At 40.3% G+C, this 22,587-nt stretch overlaps 1 protein-coding gene across 1 annotated transcript in view; it reads left to right on the top strand.

Moving 5' to 3' along the window:
* LOC133778059 ((S)-ureidoglycine aminohydrolase) overlaps positions 1 to 20,968 on the top strand; it is a 46,914-nt gene extending 25,946 nt beyond the window's left edge. Inside the window, exons 7-13 of the mRNA XM_062217881.1 lie at positions 8,986 to 9,071; positions 9,310 to 9,391; positions 9,740 to 9,796; positions 9,894 to 9,932; positions 19,884 to 19,954; positions 20,502 to 20,555; positions 20,725 to 20,968. Coding sequence (XP_062073865.1) covers positions 8,986 to 9,071; positions 9,310 to 9,391; positions 9,740 to 9,796; positions 9,894 to 9,932; positions 19,884 to 19,954; positions 20,502 to 20,555; positions 20,725 to 20,794 — 459 coding nt within the window. The 3' untranslated portion in view covers positions 20,795 to 20,968. The remainder of the gene's footprint in view (positions 1 to 8,985; positions 9,072 to 9,309; positions 9,392 to 9,739; positions 9,797 to 9,893; positions 9,933 to 19,883; positions 19,955 to 20,501; positions 20,556 to 20,724) is intronic.
* Positions 20,969 to 22,587: the final 1,619 nt, after the last annotated feature.

Raw genomic sequence — 22,587 nt, 5'->3', positions numbered from 1 at the left:
TGCCAATACACATCCCGTCGCAATCGCTGATAAGTACGCGACTCACCCGAGTGTCCTCCAATCGGTGAGCAATGATAGTCCCGCAAAAATTCTGGCAGCAAAGAAGAAGAAGCTGTCAAAACCAATCTGTCCTTATACAATAGTCGCCCACTCTCCCAAGCGAATCCCGGAACTGCTTTCCCTTGGGTAAGGTCAGCAATCACTCTCCCAAACAGTTTGTCTTGCTGCACTTCCCGCGATACCACATCCCAATCCAACCAAGTAGTGGAGGACAAAACAGCGCATTCCACCCGTGGCAGCCGTGAGAGTGCATCAGCCGCACTATTACTCACCCCTGGCCGAAACTGAACCTCAAAATCATAACCCAATATTTTTACCAACCACTTCTGATGTTCTTGCGACACTAAACGCTGCTCTAACAGAAACTTTAAGCTCTTCTGATCTGTGCGCACTGTAAATTTCCTACCCAACAAGTAAGGTCGCCACTTCAAAATGGCTAATACAATTGCCATGAGCTCCTTCTCGTAAATTGACTTCAATTGGGCGCGCGGTTTAAGCGCTTGACTGAAATATGCAAGGGGCCGTTCCTCTTGCATGAGTACCGCCCCAATGCCATATCCCGAGGCATCTGTCTCCACCACGAAAGGCTTGGTAAAATCTGGAATAGCCAGCACGGGCACGGATACTAGTGCTGTCTTGAGTGCTAAGAAGGCTTCAGTGGCTGCCGTTGACCACCCAAATTGGTCCTTTTTCAGTTGGTCCGTGAGAGGTCGTGCGATGGTCCCATAACCTGCGACAAACTTCCGGTAATAACCGGTCAACCCCAAGAAACCCCGCAGCTCTTTAAGCGTTGTGGGCAGCGGCCATTCAACCATGGCTTGAACTTTTGTGGGGTCAACGGCGACCCCCTCCGCTGAAATGATATGACCCAAGTATTCCAATTGAGATTGGAAGAAACAACACTTCTTGAGATTAGCATATAGCTGATGCTGTGCTAACGTCTGGAAGACCAAATCCAAATGCTCCAAATGCGTGTCGCTGTCCGGGCTGTAAACAAGGATGTCGTCAAAGAAAACCAGCACAAATCGCCTTAAAAACGGCTTGAAAACTTCATTCATGAGGGACTGAAAAGTGGCGGGGGCATTCGTCAGCCCAAACGGCATGACAACAAACTCATAATGGCCCTCGTGGGTGCGGAAAGTCGTCTTGTGAATATCTTTCGGTCGCACTCGTATTTGGTGGTTGCCCGAACGTAAGTCTAACTTGGAAAAAATCTTGGCTCCATGCAACTCATCCAACAATTCGTCAATAACTGGAATAGGAAACTTGTCGGCGACTGTCTCTCGGTTAAGTGCTCGGTAATCCATACAGAAACGCCAGCTGCCATCCTTTTTCTTAACCAGTAAAATGGGGCTGGAATAAGGACTGGTACTGGGGCGGATTACCCCCGCGGCTAACATTTCACCCACCAATCGTTCTATCTCGTCTTTCTGAATTTGGGGGTAACGGTAAGGCCGCACGCTGATCGGTAAGGTGCCTGGACGCAGGGAAATGGCATGGTCACGGCTCCGGTGTGGTGGTAGTGTCGACGGCACATCAAAGACTGAACTGTACATCTGAAGTAATGCCTTGGCTTTACTCTGCAGCTCCCCCACATTTGGCTCAACCGTGGACATCCCCAACTCTACCCAAACCCCCTACCGTTCTTGTTGCAAAATCTTCCGCATGGCCTTCAAGGAAACTCTGGTTTTATGCAGGGAGGGGTCACCCCGCAACGTAAAAGCTCTGCCGCCAACGTTCAGCTTCATAATGTGGTCCTTCCAGTGATGGTACGTGCCCCCCAATGTCTCAAGCCACTGAATTCCCAGAATGACATACGTGCTGCCCAACGGTAGTGGTAGAAAATCAGCAACAATCTCCAACTCTTGCAAAGCCAACGGAACCGAGCGACACACCCCTTCCCCCTTAACCGCTTGCCCCGTCCCCATTTGGACCCCATACGCTTCAGTGCGAGATATGGGAAGTTGCAGCTTCGATGCTAACTCAGCGGTAAGGAAGTTGTGGGTCGCCCCACTATCAATAAGAACGACCACGTCCTGTCCACGGATACTGCCCAGTAGCTTCATCGTCTTGGGCGAAGTCAAACCAACCACCGAGTTCAGTGACACCTCCACCAATTGAGCCTCCAACCCCGTTGACGGTGGCGTAGCAGCACCCATACCCAGCAGCTCCTCAAGCGGCTCGTCGGCCTCCTCTACAGGAGCATCATCCTGTACCAAAACAATCTGCAACTCAGGGAACTTGCACTCATGCCCCCGACGCCATTTGCCTTCACATTTGAAGCACACTCCACGTGTTTTCCGATCCTGAATCTCAGCTTCTGTTAGGCGACGATAGGTGGCCGCTGGTGTAGTAGGAGAAGTCGCCTGCGGCGATGTAGCCGCCGAAGAGGGAAAAGGACCTCTGGACGTATCGAGCTGCAAGGGACCCAATTGCCGAATAGGGCTGGGGTGTGTTTTGGGCGGCCCAAGCCCAACCCGAGAAGCCCTAACCAAGGACTGATTAGCCTCTATCACCTCTGCCAATTCCATGAGTTGGGCCAAGCCCGCGGGCTTAAGGATTCGCAGTGGGCCCTGAATCTCCATCTTCAGACCCTTGAGGAACGTGGACACCAGCATGGAATCCTCCATCGTCCCCAGCGTGGAGGCAATGGATTCGAATTGCCGTCTGTAATCCTGGACCGAGGACGTCTGCCGGAGGTTCAGCAAGCGGTCGTACAGGGAGCCCTCCGTGACTGGCCGGAACCGTTTGACAATCAACGACTTCAGCTCCTCCCATGAAGCAATCGGCCTCCGAAGATTCTCCCAACGAAACCAATGGAGGGCTGCCCCCTCCAAACACATCACCGCAGCTTCCAATTGTTCAGCCTCCGATAACCGCTGCAACCCAAAGTACCTCTCCGCCCGATAGGTCCACTCATCGGGGTCAGCCCCCGAATACACAGGCAGCTCGATCTTCCGAGCTCTGAATTCCGATCGATGGCCACCCTCGCCCCCACGAAAAGACGACCCACCCAATGGAGGAGAGCCGACCGAAGAGTGCTCGCCTGCGCCGGAGGGATGGTCAGCACCAAAACGGCCCGCGACCAACTCAGAGGCAATAAGAGCCTGGCCCTTAATCACCATCTCCAATTTCTCGGTAAGAACCGCCATATCATGCGACTGCGATGTCACCGTATCCTGAAGGGCGGATAACTGAGATTCAACTGAGTCAAGTCGAGAATCCATCCTCGTGTTCGTCATTCACCCAGACGAGTGCTCTGATACCAATTTGTTAGGCCCGACTACCTGCAAATCTGGAGATAACCCAATAAAATAGTACCAAAACAGAAAGAACAGAACAAATAACCCAGGCTGATCAAGAAGCTGTGAAATGTGTATTAATCAACCAAATTGATACAGGTTCCACAGGGATTCGAGAGCCTGGGACTCTCCAGCTGTAATTAGCAAAAGCTAGTACATGCATGACCTTCTCTTTCCTCCTCACTCAATATATTCAGCTACTCATTATTATCTACAATTACTAAACAGCCCCTTCCTATAGACCAAACTACCCTTGGTGCGTGGACTTGGTTCTCCTAGCATAAGTGAACCGAATAGGAGGCCTAACACATATTTTGAGAGACAATCTACTACCACCATAATTGTATCCCAACCTTCAGATTTTGGAAGATCCTCTATAAAATCCATTGTTACCTCGTCCCATACTTGGGCTGGAAGGGCTAGGGGTTGCAAGAGACCAGTTGGTGAGGTTGTGAGCAATTTGTTTTGCTGACAAACAGAGCAGCGTTGCACAAACTTGTGAACATCCTCTCGTAAACCTTCCCAAAACAACTTGGCAGCCACTTGCTTATATGTTTTAAGCTCACCGGAATGCCCACTAAATGGGGTAGTATGAAATTCCTCCAATATTCGTGGAATCAAGGTGGACTTCTTGGGAATTACTAAGCGATTCTTATAATGAAGGAGGTCGTTGTGGACTTGGAACCCATGATGTGGTTTTCTGCCACTTTTGACATCCTCATGTAATTGAGATAACACTGGGTCAGCTGCTATTTCTCTTGCCAACTCAGGCCATAATTGCCATTCCATGGTGACCATAGTGTCAAGGGTGGTTGGTTCGACTTGCCTAGACAAAGCATCAGCCACTTTATTATGGGCTCCGGGCTTATATTCAATGTCAAAGTCCATTCCCATCAGTTTCGAAACCCATTTCTGATATTCAGATCCGATTACTTGCTGTCTCAAGAGATATTTCAGGCTTTGTTGATCAGTTCTAACCACAAACTTGCGGCCCAGTAGGTAAGGACGCCATTTAGCTACTGCATAGACAATGGCCATAAGTTCCTTTTCATATATGGATTTTTTTCTTGCTTGAACTCCCAAAACTTGACTGAAATAGGCAATCGGATGCTGGTTTTATAAAAGAACAGCCCCTAATCCGTGGCCCGAGGCATCCGTTTCAATGACAAATGGCTGAGTGAAATCGGGTAAAGCCAAAACGGGCACCTTCGTCATGGCTTGTTGAAGCTGTTGGAAAGCTTGCTCGGCCTCAACACCCCATTGAAATTGATCTTTCTTCAGTTGATCTGTTAACGGCTGAGCTATATGGGCATAATTAGCTACAAATTTGCGATAATACCCAGTGAGGCCGAGAAACCCTCGGAGGCCTTTGATGGTTTTAGGGGTTGGCCATTCCAACATGGCTGAAACTTTTTGGGGGTCAACAGCTACCCCTCGCTGAGAGATGATATGTCCCAAGTACTCTATTTGCAGCTTTAGCTGAGTGTCATTTCTCTAGAGAAGTGTGGGGAAAAGCTTTAGCTGAGTTTGGTATTCTTTGGTGTATGCCCTCTAACTGTACTCAATTGTTTCTCACTAAGTTAGGGGGCGGCAAGCGAGTTTCACGTCTTTGGCAAACTACCGTGTTGGCTACTTTTTGGGCCTTATGGCTAGAGAGAAATAATAGACTATTTGAAGATATATCAAATTCTGTAGACACTATTTGGGATAAGATAAAATTTTGGGTGGCTACTTGGGTGTATAGAAACAAATTTTTTGAGGGGGTTCTCTTCTCTGAACTTATTAGAGATTGGGCCAATTTCTGGATTTAAGTTTAGTTGTTTGGGGTTAGTGGTGTTTTTTTTGGGCTGTTTTGTTGTTTTTTTGTAACCACGGTTTTCCTCCGCCACAAGTGAGGGTTTTTATTATTATTTTGATTTGAGGTCAGTCTTTGACCTCTGTTTCTTTTTCAAAAAAATTTGCAGCTGACCAAAAACACATTTTTTTCGGTTAGCATAGAGCTGGTGCTTTCGGAGGAGCTCAAATACTTGTCTTAAGTGTTGCTGATGGAGTTCTTGTGTCTTGCTATACACCAATGTCATCAAAAAATACCAACACGCAATCTCGTAGTAAAGGCCGAAACACATCATTCATGAGTGATTGGAAAGTGGCTGGAGCATTGGTCATTCCGAACGGCATGACTAGAAATTCATAGTGGCCATCATGTGTGCGAAACACTGTTTTATGCATATCTTCTTGCCGGACTCGGATCTGATGGTAACCTGATTTGAGGTCCAATTTAGAAAAAATTAGAGCACCGTGAAGTTCATCTAAAAGCTCATCAATAACAGGTATTGGAAACTTATTTGGTATAGTTACTCTATTTAGAGCGTGGTAGTCCACACAAAATCGCCATGAGCCATCTTTCTTCTTGACAAGAAGAGCTGGGCTTGAAAAAGGGCTAGTGCTGGGCTGAATTATTCCCACCGTAAGCATGTCAGACATTAACTTTTCAATCTCATCTTTTTGAGAATAGGCATAGCGGTACGATTTAACGCTGATCGGGGCTGTTCCGGGTTGTAGGATAATGGCATGCTCATGGGAACGGTTCGGGGGCAGACCTTTAGGCATTTCAAACACATTAGCAAAATCAGCAAGGATTTGAGTCAAATATTCTGGTACAATTTGACCCATATCGTCGGTATCATGGTAGGTGTAGTTGAACTCTAAAATGATGCCTTGTTGCTCAACTTGAAGAGTCTTTGCCATTGTTTTGAGAGACACCAAAGACCGATCAAGTGAGGGGTCCCCTTTGATTAGAACCCTTTGTTTGCCAAGATGAAATTCCATGGTTTGCAACTTCCAATCCACACTAGTCAGACCAAGTGTAGCCAACCATTGCAGTCCTAAGATGATATTGGCACTTCCAAAGGCAAAGGTAAGAAATCGTCCCAAACATCCATGCCCTGGAAGTGTAGATTCAGATTTTTGCAAATTCCCTCACATTTCATTGAGTCTCCATTCCCCAAAGTAACCCCGTAAGCCTTAGTTTCCGAGATGGGAATGTGCAAATTGGAGACTAAAGCCTTAGAAATAAAATTATGAGTAGCTCCTGAATCGATAAGAATTACCACTTCTTTGGTACCGAGGTGTCCTTTGAGTTTCATGGTTGAATTTGTAGATAGGCCAGCCACGGATTGGAAAGAGACTTCAATTTTTTTTCTACACTTCGGTGGATTCCAGCCCCACAATCCCTTCCTCTTCCTTCTCGGAATCTTGTGTTGACTCGTCTTCTTCGATATCTTCGGGTATCATAATCACTTGGAGTTCTTTCTTCTTGCAGCGATGTCCCGGAGACCACTTATCATCGCAGCGGAAACACAACCCTTTTTGTTGTTTCAATTGAATCTTGGAATCCGTGAGTTTGCGAATTTCCGTAGTTGAATTGGCGAGTGAAGTTCGGCTTGAGGGTCTTTCAGCCCTTGCTGTAGTGTCAGGAATATTCAGGCGGTTTGAGCTGGAGTAGCGCTGCCTTGTTGCCCTGTTCTTATCCTCAATATCTTGCACAATGTCCATGGCTTTATCCACGTTCCGGGGTCGATGAATTCGCAATTCGACTTTCAGCGATGGAAGTAGACCATTCATGAATGTACTTAGTTGCACAGCTGGATCCACAACTCTTATTGGTGCCAATAACTTGATAAATTGTTTCTTGTACTCTGAAACTGTCCCTTCTTGTCGAACGGTCAAGAACTGGTCATATAATGACCCCTCGTGAGAATCACGGAAATGACGGAGAAGTAATCGCTTCATTTCCTCCCAGCTATGAATCGGTCGCTTGTTACTTTCATATTGGTACCAAAGAAGGGCATCACCCGAAAAAGAGATGAACGCCACTTCTATTTTCTCATCGCCTTCATACCCATGGCAGGTGAAGAATCTTTCAGCCTGTAGTATCCATCCATTTGGGTTTTCTCCATCCAAAGTAGGCATTTTAAGTTTTTTCAGTCGATTCTCATGACGATATCGAGTATTGTTATGATCCTTCTCCAAATAACCCCTGGCAGCACCTTGTTGCAAATGGAATTCCGACGTCGAAGGTGTTCCCCTGGCTGTGCGGCGAGGTTCATGGAGACTAGTACTGTTCGGAGGTTCAAATTTATTCGCTGACCCTTCTGTCTCATCTTTTTCCTTGCTCCCAGCAGCTGCTAGTCCTTCTTCCCTGGTTTCTTGGACCGTTCTTGATCTTCCAATAGGGCTTTGAACTGTTGCTGAATCGTTTCTTGAAGCTGTTGTTGAATCAGCAGAGCCAAATCCTAAAGCGAATCATTGAGAGAATCCTTGAGTCCTGAAACCTCCGACTTTAGGGCCTCAAGATCCTCTTCGGACACCATGGTAGCATCACTCTTCTCTGTTGGTTTCTTAGGCATCGTGTCCGCAGTCACCGCACCAAATTGATAAAACTTTCTTTAGACCAGAACGTTTCTATCTACAATTCAACACACCAGAACATTAATCCCTCAAAATGATTGCTTTATTGATATTAGTGGCCAATATTACACCTAGCTTTCGAGAGGCTAGTCTCTCCAATTCAACCATTCGAGAGGGTTCTCTCCCAATTGAGTCAAAACTCATCTAAATCCCAGCTATCCCAAATTAGATTCTCAGCTTCCTATATATAGGATTTGACCAATGAACAAATTACAACCCCTGCCCCCCTTATTACAGCAGCCACTAAAACAAATAAGATAATTAAAGGATAAAAATACTAAAAGACCCTTACACACTTAACAGGCCCTTTTAACAAATTAAACTTCTGCCTTATGCTCATTACGTGGCCTCCTGGTATATACTAAGTGTACTGGGGGGTTTATCATACTCCTTTTTAGAGAATGAAAATTCCTTGTCTTTAAGGTTTTTAACACCTCTTATATACCCTTGACAAGTGGTAGTTCTTGCCTTTACACTTGGATACTGAATTTTACAATTAAACTTTAATTTCTTTAGCTAATAATTACTCTTAGGGCTTTAAAACAATGTTAGTAAACAGGTCCTAAGAATAAAACTGATTCTGATTTGATTATAACCCCAAAACATAATGTCTCCGATTTGTAGTAGATGTTACTATTCATTGCTGCTCATCTTCTCTATATAAAGCATATCCCCTTAGGCTTGTTGTCTAGCATTTAGTTAATATACACTCTTTAGACAAAGTGTAATTTCTTCTTGTAGCTAATACATACACTAAAGTCTTTATTCTAGGACGTTTACATTCTACACTCTTGTTTCAGTTTGTTAATTTGGGTAGCAAGACTCTTGTACTCCCATTTCTCTTGTATTATTTCCAATTATCTAATACAAGTTCTGATGTTTTGTTTCAAAAAAAAAAAAAAAAGATTTCCAAAAATTGGTTATGATTTTAATAATAACTCCAAAACAATTTGTTACTTTAAAGACTTTAAAACTGATGATGATTTAGGTGATAACTCCAAAGCATGTTTTTGTTTGCTTCAAGTGCATTAGAGATATTTTGAATATTTGAGATGACCATTGAGATTTGATCTCATGAGAATAACATGACTCTCTTATAGATTGTCCGCAGATGTTAAATAGACATTTGATGTTCTTCATATATGAAATACAGGTGGATTCGTATGCTTATCTACCTCCTAATTTTGAACATATAATCAAGTGTGATGCATCTGCTACTCTTGTGGTTTTTGAAAGAAGGTTCGTTTTCTACATTATTAATTTATGATTGATGATTGAAAGATGGCTTGCCAGTATCATGAACATTTTTTTTCCTTCTTCTTCTTTTGACATCAACATATAAAAAAAGCCAGGAATCTTCTTTTGACACATGTTAGTCAAAGTTTATGCGTCTGTTTTGAACTTTTAAAACTTGCTGTTTCAAATAGTTATGATAGCAGTCATTCAAGTGCCTAATACACGCTCTTTCTTCCTTTAGGCATGCTTCTTTGGAGAATCATTTTACTGAACAGATTGTAGGTTCAACGGATCGGCAGCCACTTATTGACACTCCAGGAGAGGTAAGTGCTGAATTTGTTGGATATCTAGATCGATTTTCTTATGCTTTCTCAGTTTAAAATAAAATATTGGGGAAAAGTTTATATTATAATTTAGTTTTTTGAGTTTGGGAATCAAGTATTTAGAAGAAGTCTGACCAGAAATTTCCACCTTATGTTCTCTGGTCTTCTTGCTCTTGGAAATCATATTGTGCTTTATTAAGTTAATATTAACATTTATGTAGTTGGTATACAATATTACTAGATATTGTTTATTATTTGTTTTGAGTTTTTGTCAGATTGGCATGGGGGTAGATTTAGATTGAGTTTATAGACTTATGTTTTACTTATCTATACCTATTGTCTTGTCAGATCTTTGAGCTCAGGAAGCTTCTGCCAACATCTACTCCTTATGACTTCAATGTCCATGTAAATCTTTGTACCAAATCAATTTTAAACCTGAATTCCACGGTCTTGTAGATTTTTTAATGTGTTATTTGACATTGTTGTACCTTTGCCTTTGCAGATTATGGATTTTCAGCCTGGGGAGTATCTTAATGTTAAAGTACTCTCTCTCTCCCTCTCTCACACAACTAATATATAGCATTGTTATGGTGCACCACTAGTGCCTACCACCACAACTAATACAGACATGGGATCCACACTAGAACTTATCACTGTGGAACCTGTTTGTCGCGTGTAGGTGATCACAACTGGTGCATTTTCCATTTATAAATACATGTCTTATGAGATTAAGTCCTTTATATTGAGTTAAATAACAACTGCAACTTTGATATGGGTTTAAGGATTGGTGCACTTAACTTGAGTTAGCTGTAGGTGTCAGGTGTGTATACATGTTCATGGAGTGTGGATATTTTTCTTTTATAAATGAGATTATTTAGCTCAAAATCCCAATCAGTTTTGCTTCCTCTTACAAATTACTTTCGTCAAATAATTATTGTGTTGTTTTCGTACCGTATTAGTATAGTTTGGCTGCTATATAAGTCAAAATACATAAAAGTCTACTTAAAAATACTTTGTCAATTAGTTATCAATTAGATTAATTGTAGAGATCCTAATTGACATAGTTTCCTAAGATAGCTATACTAGTTTGTATATAAATATGTATAATTTTTCAATGAAAAGTAAGTGAATACAATTCTTTTCACCTCAGATAACATGGTATCAGAGCAGAGCCAGGTATCAGAGCAGAGCCAGGTTCTGTGTTTGAGATTCGAAATTCAAAATTAGAGTTCATCACAAATTGGGGTTTGCAATTAGTGTTTAATTTTCTTTCATTTTTAGGGTTCCTATTTCAGAAACCCTATTTAGAGTGTTCTTTTGTTCTCACCACCGGCACAGAAGGACTGCCCAGCCGCCGACCAACTAGACCCTGCCGTCCGAGGTCCAGAAACGCAGCGAGTGGAGCCCACGTGCCGCCGTAGCCCGCTGCCCAGTCCCCCACGCACCGGCGCTTGCACGCGCGTGCACCGTTCAGCCACCGTGCTTTCGACTCCGGTTGGTCCCCACGTCCTTCTCGACACTTTTCTGCCCAATTTGTGTTCTTCTCCGGTCATTTTCATATCTGTTTTTGTTCAGATCTTGTGTTTAGAAAGTTCCTTTTCTTGGCTTTGTTTACTTGTTATCTCCATATTTGCTTTTGAGGTTATGGCTGAGACAAAATCCATGGTATCTAATGTGGTTCCTGTGATGTCTAAAATCACGGACCATAAACTGAATGGTTCGAATTATTTGGACGGGAGTAAGACTATTCGGCTTTATTTACGAAGTATCAACAAAGATGACTATTTGACTGATGATCCTCCTAAAGACAAAGGTGATTCGAGACAGGCATGACTCAGGGAGGATGCTCGCTTATTCCTTCAGATTCGAAATTCCATTGATGGTGAGGTAATTGACTTGATCAATCATTGTGAGTTTGTTAAAGAACTAATGGATTATTTAGAATTTTTGTATTCTGGAAAAGGGAATCTCTCCCGCATGTATGAAGTTTGCAAAGCCTTTTACCGTGTGGACAAACAAGACCAGTCCCTCATAAACTATTTTATGACGTTCAAGAAGACGTATGAGGAGCTTAATATGTTGCTGCCTTTTAGTCCTGATGTGAAGGTTCAACAAAGCCAATGGGAGAAGATGGCTATTATGAGTTTTTTGGCTGGCCTTTCGTTTGATTTTGAGTATGCTAAGTCACAAATTGTAAATTTGTGTGAATAATACTTCTAATATGATTTTATTGATGAATAGTATGGCCTATATATAGGCTGAATACAAAGAGCTAGACAAAAAATACAACCTAAACATAGCTGTCAATTACAACCTAACTTAGCTGTAAATTACAACCTAAAATTAGCTGTACAAAATGTATTTACAAAGATATTTCTACACTCCCCCTCAAGCTGAGTTGTATATGTTATACAAACCCAGCTTGGAATTAAATTCTTCAAAACTTGTTCTTGGTAGTGCTTTTGTTAGAATGTCGACAATTTGTTTCTTTGTAGGAATGTAGTTGAGCTCAATGATCTTTGAATTTACCTTCTCAGAAATGAAGTGTCTGTCTATTTCAACATGTTTAGTTCTATCGTGGTGAACCGAATTTTTAGTAGTACGAATTGCTGCTTGACTATCACTGTACATTTTAAAAGACTTAGGAGAGTCAAACCTCAATTCATTCATGAGTCTTTTGATCCACATCCCTTCACAAATACCTAAGGCTGAAGCACGATATTCTGACTTTGCACTACTCCTTGAGACCACAGACTGCTTTTTACTACGCCAAGAATAACCAGTAGTTGATCGTCTGTCAGTCAGCTCTCCAGCAACTAGAGTCTGTGTAAACTTCCAAGTCTCGGTTGTTGTGTTTTTTGAAGTGCAAACCAAGACCTGGTGTCATTTTCAAATATCTTAGAATACGATACACTGCTTCCAAGTGCTCCTCACAAGGACTGTGCATATGTTGACTAACAACGCTGACAGGGAAGGCGATATCAGGTCTGGTATGAGAGAGATAGATTAGCTTTCCTACTAATCTTTGATAGCTCCCCCTCTCTGCTGGAGTTGAATCCTCTCTTCGATTAACTTTCAAGTTTGGATCCATGGGAGTGTCAACCGGCTTGCTCCCAATCATTCCAGTTTCCTTTAGAAGATCTAGGATATACTTTCGCTGAGATATAACAATTCCTTCTTTCGATCGGGCTACTTCCATACCAAGAAGTATTTGAGGGTTCCTAGATCTTTGATTTCAAATTTGGAGGCAAGAAGTCTTTTGAGATCTGAAATTTCTCCTAAGTCATCTCCAGTTAAGATTATGTCATCCACATAGACAATGAGAATTGCTAGCTTCCCAGTTGAAGAGAACTTGAAAAATAGAGTATGATCAGCCTGACTTTGAGTATATCCATGTTTGACAACTAACTTTGCAAATTTGTCAAACCATTGCTCGAGGTGACTGTTTCAAGCCATAAAGAGATTTGAGTAGTTTGCACACTACTCGACCACTGGAGTGTTTCTTCATACCTGGTGGAATTTCCATATAGACTTCTTCTTCGAGATCCCCATTCAAAAAAGCATTCTTCACATCCAACTGATATAAAGGCCACTCACAATTTACAGCAAGTGATAATAAAACTCTTACTGTATTAAGTTTGGTGACAGGAGCAAAGGTCTCCTGATAGTCAACACCATATGATTGAGTGAATCCCTTGGCAACTAATCGAGCCTTGAATCTGTTGATACTCCCATCTGAATTATATTTGACGGTGAAAATCCACTTGCAACCAACTGTTTGTTTTCCTTGAGGCAACTCAGTGAGAAACCAAGTACCATTTTTCTCAAGAGCATTCATTTCTTCATCGACTGCAGTCTTCCATTTTGGATCTTTCAAGGCTTCATAAATGTCTGTGGGAATCTGAATAAGATCAAGAGAAGAGACAAAAGCTCGGTACATAGGTGTTAGTTTCCCATAAGCAACATACTTTTCAATGGGGTGATTGGTACAAGTTCTAACACCCTTTCGATGAGCAATAGGTAGGTCGAGATGATCAATAGTAGGAGAAACTAACTCATGAACCACATAATCCTTACCTTCATGATTTTCGAGGTTGAGAGGGCTTTGATGAGTGTTTGAGCAGTTTTTGTCTTGCATGTTGACCTCTATATTTCCAACTTTTCTCCTACTATAAACACGAAGTTCTTTGTTACCTATATCAAATTGTGCTTGAGTTTGAGGTGGTGGTAAAGTTGAAGGAGTGTTTGGGTTTTCTGAGGAGAAAGGTGAGAGCGGATTGACTATAGAGAAGGACGGGTTGGGTGTGCTTTCTGGACTGATATCTGGTTGGATAGGAAAAGTGGGTAAGGAAGGACCAGTTGATTGATCTGGTTGGATAGGCAAAGAGGGCAAAGACTAAGCACTTTGATGTTTGTGTGTCACAACATTGGGTTGAGGAAATGCAGCTTGATGATCCAGAAGAGTTTCCCAAAGCTGATATTCCTGAGAATGCTCCCCCTGAATACCAGATTTGGGAAAGAAAGATTGGTGTTAAAAAAAGGTGACATCCATAGTGTTATAGATCCTTTTTGTAATTGGGGAGTAACATTTATACCCTTTTTGAGTGTTGGAGTACCCGATGAAGAGACACTTGTGAGACTTTGGATCAAGTTTGGTTCGTTTGTGATCATAAATATGGACAAAAGCCGTACATCCGAAGACTTTAAATGGAGGATCGGAGGAGAAAGCTGAGATATGAGGGAATGTGGCAAGTAACAGATTTCTGGGAGCTTTGAATTGTAGTACACGGCTAGGCATACGATTGATGAGATAGGTGGCTGTGAGTAAGGCTTCCCCCCAAAACTGTTTAGGAACATGATTTGAAAACATGATAGATCTAGAAACTTCAAGAAGATGTCTGTTTTTTCGCTCAGTCACTCCATTTTGTTGCGGAGTATCAACACATGAACTAATGTGAATAATACATTGATCTAACAAGTATGGACCAAGAATGGAGTTAAAATATTCCTTTCCATTATCAGTTTTCAGGATTTGGATTTTTTGGCGAAATTGATTTTGAATAATGAAATGAAATTTTTTAAAAATAGAAGCAGTATCAGATTTTTCTTTCACAAGGAATGTCCATGTTGTCCTAGTATGATCATCAATAAAGGATACAAACCATCTAGATCCATTAATATTAGTTACTCGTGAGGGTCCCCAAATATCACTATGTATCATCGAAAAAGGTTGTGAAAGTTTGTAAGGAAGACTGGGATAAGAGTTTCGAGTATGCTTAGCAAGTTGACATACTTCACAATGAAAGAATTTTAGTCTTTTGTGGACAAATAACTGAGGAAATAGTTTTTCAAGATAACCAAAATTTGGATGTCCTAGTCGAAAATGCCACAACATAACACGATTTTCATTCGAAACACACACAGAATTGGAAACAGAATCTAAATTGGAATGATTACCACAACTGGATTTGTGAACTTGTTTACTTTTAGGAGAATCCTTGAGAATATAGAGCCCATCATGCATTTCAGCACTGCCAATCACCTTCTCCGAGCCCTCAATCTGAAATTCACAAAGATTTGGATAGAATTTAGTTACACAATTCAGATATCGAGTAAGTTTGCTTATTGAAAGAAGATTGCAATTTAGTTTAGGGACAAATAGAACAGATGAAAGGCGAAGTTCATCTGATAAAGTTACAGAGCCGGTCCCTATCACTTTTGAGAGAGAACCATCGGCAATTCTGACGGTGTGGGATTCAGCACATGGTTTGAAGGTGCTAAAGACTTGTAAATCACCCGTCATGTGGTCGGTAGCCCCTGAATCAACAATCCAAGTACCTTTGTTGGAGGTTGCAGTAAATGTGTGAGACGTAGAACCTTGATGACACATTATGCTGACATTTGCCTCGGTTGAAGATGGATTTGGCTGCTGCATACACTGCCCAAGAGGTGTTGGAGTTGCATTGATTTTGTCCTTTGAGAAGTGGCTAACTTCCAAGTTTTGAAAATAGAGGACTTTATGAGAAGAATTGGTGACAAGAGCAGCTGATTGAGGAGTGAGTTTGGCTGATTGGAGAAGTTGAGGAGAAGCCATTGATTTGAGAAGGTGATATGTTTGAGATTGGCTTTTAGATGAGGAGTTGGTTGTAACAGCCATTGATAAGAACAGGGAAATGCAGCAAGGAGTGCCGAGGAAGACGTTGCCGGAAAAAGCTCGCCGTCGGGGTGCTGCACGCGCCTACACGCGCCACGCGTGTGGGAGATGGGGCCGGAGATGGAGGCGGCGCGTGAGGCTCACGTGCGGCTCTGCTGGGTGCCGGACTTCAGGGTTTGGCCGACCGGAGGTGCAGGAAGCTTCCTGTGAAGGAGGTGAGAGTAGAAGGTTGCCCTAAAATAATTTTCTAAGGTTGAGCTAAAAAGTGCAAAACCCTAATTTTGTTTTTTACTGAAAGAGGGTAGAAAAGATTGGAAAGAGTTTTCAATTTTTAGACTACTAATGGCTCTGATACCATGTAGATTTGTGTGAATAATACTTCTAATCTGATTTTATTGATGAATAGTATGGCCTATATATAGGCTGAATACAAAGAGCTAGACAAAAAATACAACCTAAACATAGCTGTCAATTACAACCTAACTTAGCTGTAAATTACAACCTAAAATTAGCTGTACAAAATGTATTTACAAAGATATTTCTACACAAATCCTCTCCGGTTCTAAGATCTCCTCTCTCCAAGATGTCTTTAGTCGCCTATTACGCACAGAAAGTCCTCCACATGTTCCAGTTAGAGGTGCTTTAGTTGGTCGGAATAATACTTGTGCTCCTGGGGGATCAAATAATCATACTGGCAACAAGGGAGGTGGCTCACATGGATTTGAAACTCGAACGTCGGACTCTGGAACCATTATGTGCAACTACTGTAAAAAGCCAGACCATACGAAGTTTGAGTGTCGAAAGCTTCAGTACAAAAATCAGCAAAAACACTTGGCCAACGTTGCCTCTACTGATGATATCTCTGAAAAATCAGTCCTTATTTCTGCCGATGAATTTGCCAAGTTCTCACAGTATCAGGAATCACTCAAGCCTTCATCTTCTTCTGTCACTGCTATTGCTGACTCAGGTAAATCCAATGCGTGTCTTCTTTCCTCATCCTCCAAATGGATCATTGATTCTGGTGCCACAGATCATATGACAGGTAATTCTAATCTCTTTTTCACTTTTCAATCACATGCTTCCACTCATACCGTTACTTTAGCTGAAGGGTCGTCATCTTGTGTTCGTGGATCTGGCACTATCAATCCTACCCCTTTGCTTTCTTTGTCCTCTGTCTTACATTTACCTAATTTATCCTTTAATTTGCTTTCTGTCAGTCAACTCACTTGTAATCTTAACTGTTGCATCTCATTTTTTCCCGATTATTGTTTATTTCAGGATCTTATGACGAAGAAGATTATTGGTAAAGGACATGAGTGTGGAGGCCTCTATGTTCTTGACCCACTGCCATCAACTTCTATTGCTTGCTCTAGTGTCACTTCCGCTTTCGAGGCTCATTGTCGATTGGGTCACCCATCTTTTCCTTTGCTCAAGAAGCTTTGTCCTCAGTATAGTAAGGTGTCTTCGTTAGATTGTGAGTTGTGTCAATTTGCCAAACACCATCGTCTTAGTTCGAGTCCTAGAATTAATAAATGTGCTAGTGTTCCTGTTGAATTAGTTCATTCTGATGTTTAGGGTCCTTCACCTATTTTGTCTAAACGTGGATTCAGATATTTTGTTACTTTTGTGGATGATTATTCTCGTGTAACTTGGTTATTCTTAATGAAAAATCGTTCCGAGTTGTTTTCTATATTTTGTGCATTTTGTGTTGAGATCAAAACTCAATTCCATGTTTCTATTCGTACTTTGCGAAGTGATAATGCCAAAGAATATACATCACATTTATTTCACTCATATATGGTTCAGAATGGTATGCTTCATGAAATTTCTTGTGTTGATACTGCATCTCAAAATGGCGTCGCAGAACGTAAAAATAGACATCTTCTTGAAACTGCACGAGCCTTCTTATTTCAAATGAATGTTCCTAAACTTTTTTGGGCCGATGCCGTTTCTACAGCATGTTTTCTCATTAATCGCATGCCATCTTCTGTTCTTAATGGTGAGATTCCTTATAAGGTCCTTTTTCCCAATAAGTCATTATTTCCAGTTAATCTTAAGATATTTGGTAGTACTTGTTTCGTTCGAGATGTTCGTCCGCAAGTCACTAAATTAGATCCAAAGTCATTAAAATATGTATTCCTTGGTTATTCTCGTCTTCAGAAAGGGTATAGGTGTTATTATCCCAGTCTTAACAAATATCTCGTCTCAATTGATGTTACCTTCATGGAAAACACACCTTACTTTCCATCCACACCTATTTTTACTAGTCAGGGGGAGGATGATGATTTGTTGGTATAATCTATCACATCTTCTGATCCTGTCTCAGGCCTCCTATTACGCAAGTCTACTCTAGGCGTCCACCTCCTGATTCATGTCCTGCACCTGCTCCTTCGTCATGAGATCCGGTCCAAAATGATGATCTTCCTATTGCCTTGCGCAAAGGTAAACGTCAGTGCACTTACCCTATTTCTTCTTTTGTTTCTTATAATCACTTGTCATCTTTATCTTTTTTTTTTATTGCTTTCCTTGATTCTGTCCCTATTCCTAAAACGGTTTGTAAAGCCATATCTCATCCTGGTTGGCATAATGCAATGATAGAGGAGATGAATGCTTTAGATGACAATGGTACTTGGGATTTGGTCGATTTACCTTCAGGGAAACGGACTATTGGATGCAAATGGGTATTTGCCGTTAAGGTTAATCCGGATGGGTCAGTTGCTCGATTGAAAGCTCGTCTTGTCGCTAAGGGCTATGCTCAAACTTATGGAGTGGATTATTCTGACACTTTTTCCCCGGTTGCAAAATTGACATCTGTTCGATTGTTCATTTCAATGGCAGCAACTCATCACTGGCCTTTGCATCAACTTGATATAAAGAATGCATTTCTTCATGGTGATCTTCAGGAGGAGGTGTATATGGAGCAACCTCCTAGTTTTGTTGCTCAGGGGGAGTATGGCTGAGTTTTTCGTCTTCGAAAGTCTTTGTATGGTTTGAAACAGAGTCCCTGGGCTTGGTTTGGTAAATTTAGTCAGGTTGTTGAAAATTTTGGCATGATGAAAAGTAAGTTAGGATCATTCTGTGTTCCACAAACTATTGGAATTTGGTATCATTTTGTTAGTTGTGTATGTGGATGATATTGTGATTACTGGAAGTGATACTGTGGGAATCTTATCTCTCAAGTCTTTTCTTTTTACTCAGTTTCATACAAAGGATTTGGGGATGCTAAAGTATTTCTTGGGTGTTGAAGTCACAAAGAGTAAGAAAGGTATTTTTCTATCTCAGAGAAAGTATGTTCTTGACTTGTTAACTGAGATAGGAAAATTGGGAGCAAAGCCTTGTAGTGCTCCAATGACGCCGAACATGCACCTTACAAAAGATGGAGAACTATTTGAGGATTCTGAGAGATATAGAAGGTTGGTTGGAAAGCTGAATTACCTTACTGTGACTCGTCTAGATATTGCATATTCAGTCAGTGTTGTCAGTCAGTTTATGACATCTCCAATAATTCATCATTGGGCAGCGTTAGAGCAAATTTTGTGTTATTTGAAGGGAGCACCAGGACGAGGTATCTTATATGCAAATCATGATCACTCTCATATTGAATGTTTTTCAGATGCAGATTGGGCAGGTTCCAAAATGGATAGGAGATCCACTTCAGGTTATTGTGTTTTCGTTGGCGGAAATTTGGTTTCTTGGAAGAGTAAGAAGCAGAATGTTGTGTTAAGATCCAGTGCAGAATCAGAATATAGGGCTATGGCCCAATCTGTGTGCGAGATAATATGGATTTATCAGCTCTTGACTGAAGTAGGTCTTAAAACTTCCGTACTCGCAAAATTATGGTGTGATAATCAAGCTGCTCTTCATATTGCATCCAATCTTGTATTCCACGAGCAAACTAAGCATATTGAAATTGATTGTCATTTTGTCCGAGAAAATTCAGCAAGGTTTGATTTCTATTGGGTATGTGAAGACAGGAGAACAATTAGGGGATCTCTTCACAAAAGCATTGAATGGGGTTCGGGTTGATTATCTGTGTAACAAGCTGGGTATGATTAATATTTATGCTCCAGCTTGAGGGAGAGTGTTACAGCATGTATATAGTTGTCAATTAGTTATCAATTAGATTAATTGTAGAGATCCTAATTGACATAGTATCCTAAGATAGCTATACTAGTTTGTATATAAATATGTATCATTTTTCAATGAAAAGTAAGTGAATACAATTCTTTTCACATCAGATAATAGTTATTATGATCTCCAGCTTCTTGAAAGCACACTCTCTCTTGCCAAGCATTGGGTTATTTTTAACATCATGTGCATGGTTATTTTCTTTTTCAGGAGGTCCATTATAATCAGCATGGATTGTTACTTTTGGAGGGACAGGGCATTTACCGCTTGAGTGATAGCTGGTAAGAGTTATTTTTTAAAAGATGGCTGATGCCAAGCTAAATTGAGTATTCCCCATTGTGGTCGGACCTACATTGGTTTAACCATTTGGCGTCACTCCCTGCAAGGCCAACCATGGTTGTGATGCATCGAGCACGTTGAAAGTGAAGATTGAGGATTTGCATGTTCTTTAGTATCATTTATTGCAATCACAATATTTTCTCCTTGGGGTTGAGAATTGTTATATAAGAACTCGTTAAATATCATAAAAGAAAGTGGTCATAGGCTTTTAGCCTAGTGGTACTACCCATCTCCTCATAAAGAAAGGAGGTCCCAAGCTAGAATGCTCCATTCTCTAATGTCAATTTATATATATGTATATATATATATATATATCATAATAGAGAGAAGTGATTCACTGGCAACAGCAAAATAACATTTGATCACAAAATTCTGTTTTAGTTTTTATGTTATCTTGTTTTACTCCTGGCATTCTGCTTGTTATTCTTGGCCTTACAATTAATTCTCTTACTCTCATCAGCTTCTTTGTAAACTTTATATTGTAAACAGGTACCCTGTTCAATCAGGTGATGCAATTTGGATGGCACCATTTGTACCTCAATGGTAAGAAACATACAAATCTTGACTTCATGAAATGCAAAAGCTCCTTTTATTTAATTTTTTGCCTTATTTTTAGCCAAAAAAGTAGTATATTTTATTCTTATATATATATATTTATATATATATATATCTATATATATTCCTCAGTGATTTAATTTGTGAACGTTTTCAGGTATGCTGCACTGGGTAAAACAAGGAGCCGGTATTTGCTGTACAAAGATGTAAATAGAAATCCATTGTAATCACATTAAGGTTTGTAACAGAGATTAGTGTTACAACTTAAGTGACTCAGCAAGTCACAATAATGGCTAACAAGTAAGCTAATGTACCAGAACCTGCTCCATCATACATGTTTGTAACTTTTTAGTGCCGTCCAATGGCACTGGCAACTTATAAGTTTTTTTTTTCTTTCCGTAGTCTATTATTATTACACTTTTTTAAATCAATATTTAAACACTGGCATAAAAAAAAATTATTTTAAAAATCTGTGCTTGAAGTGTAATTTGGTTTGACTACCTTCTAGACAATCGTGTCACCAATTTCACAGGACTCATTCCATCAATTGATAGAAGAATCTACATACCTTCCAAATAGCAAGGATTAATAATTCCAACCAGTACATTTTCTTTTAAAATTTGCAAGTATTTTTCAATATAATAATTATTCCATGGAAGTGCTAAAGAAATTCTCCTCTATCTCTGCTAACTTTCTTATGTAAATATTTGACACTCAAATATTTTATTTGTAAAAAATATATTAAATTATCAATGAAGTATGTGACAAATAATAAAATGTAAGAGAGAGTTTTTTTTAGCACTTCTCTTATTCCACTCTATTTAGAATTCAATTGTTTCAACAAATAGTGGAATATTAATTATATTCAAATTTAAGGTCTCAATTACAATTACAATTTCTATTACCATTCCATGATATATTTACGCTACTTGTGAGGCTGTGACTAGAAGGGTTAGGTAAAACAGGTACGTAAAGCTTTAAATAGAAGGAAGAAAACAATAATAATGAAGGAATCAATAAGATGCTAAGCTAAAATAATTTTAAACAAGTATTCTCAATGTTGTTAGTCATGTTGAAAATTGAATCAGTAGCTGTCAAGACAATGAGGAACATTCCACTCATTACAAAAACATGAGGCAATGGCTTGTATATATATGTGTGTGTGTGGATTAAGTTTTATATAATTTCTCTTGTCCTTTTTTAAGTTAGTAGAGAATTTAGAATCTTTTTTTATTTAAGCAAACCTTTGAGCTTTATTTATCAATATTATCATCATCAAATGCCTTAATGTTTATTTGTTTAGTGTTTACTACCAATGGCAAATATCATGGTGGGCATATGGATACTTGAACTTATGGTTGATATGCCTCCACGTGGCAGCTAATGGACCACCATTTATGGGACCCACATAATTTTTTTTTGGTGATGACTGAGAGTAGAGCACCAATATTTATTAACCCACCAGGCCACCACCACCACCATCACCACTACCACCACCACCGACCCATTCCTTCTCCTCCACCACTCCTTTCCCCAAGTAATTTTCCTCTTAGTAGAGCTTTGGTGGGATGCCCTCCATATCAACCTTGCCCAAATGGGAATATTATCATAAATTTTTCATCACCCTTTTCTACAAGAAAGGATTTGATCTTTTTCTTTCTTTTTTGAGCCACTTTCTCTAAAGTTATCATTAGTGGCATTAATTTGTTAAAAAAAAAAAATTCCCCTTCCATTCAAAAGGTTTCTTCTTGGTCATCAACTTCTCTTGTAATGACTCACTTTTTGATTAACCCTTACTAAAATAATATCATCACATAACATTTATATATATATATATATATATATGTGTATATTATGCTAGGAGGTGTACATTCAAGTATACCTCACGTAGCTTATAATATAATTACTTATCAACAAGACCTTCATTTTTACATTAGAGGAAGATAATTATTAATTTTGACATACGATTGATGATCAGATGATGTATGCATTATTTTTATGAACAATATTTATGGAAAAT

The sequence above is a fragment of the Humulus lupulus genome, chromosome 5 (assembly GCF_963169125.1).
Source record: "Humulus lupulus chromosome 5, drHumLupu1.1, whole genome shotgun sequence".
NCBI classification, from domain to species: Eukaryota; Viridiplantae; Streptophyta; class Magnoliopsida; order Rosales; family Cannabaceae; genus Humulus; species Humulus lupulus.
This window is presented reverse-complemented; position numbering and strand designations above follow the sequence as displayed.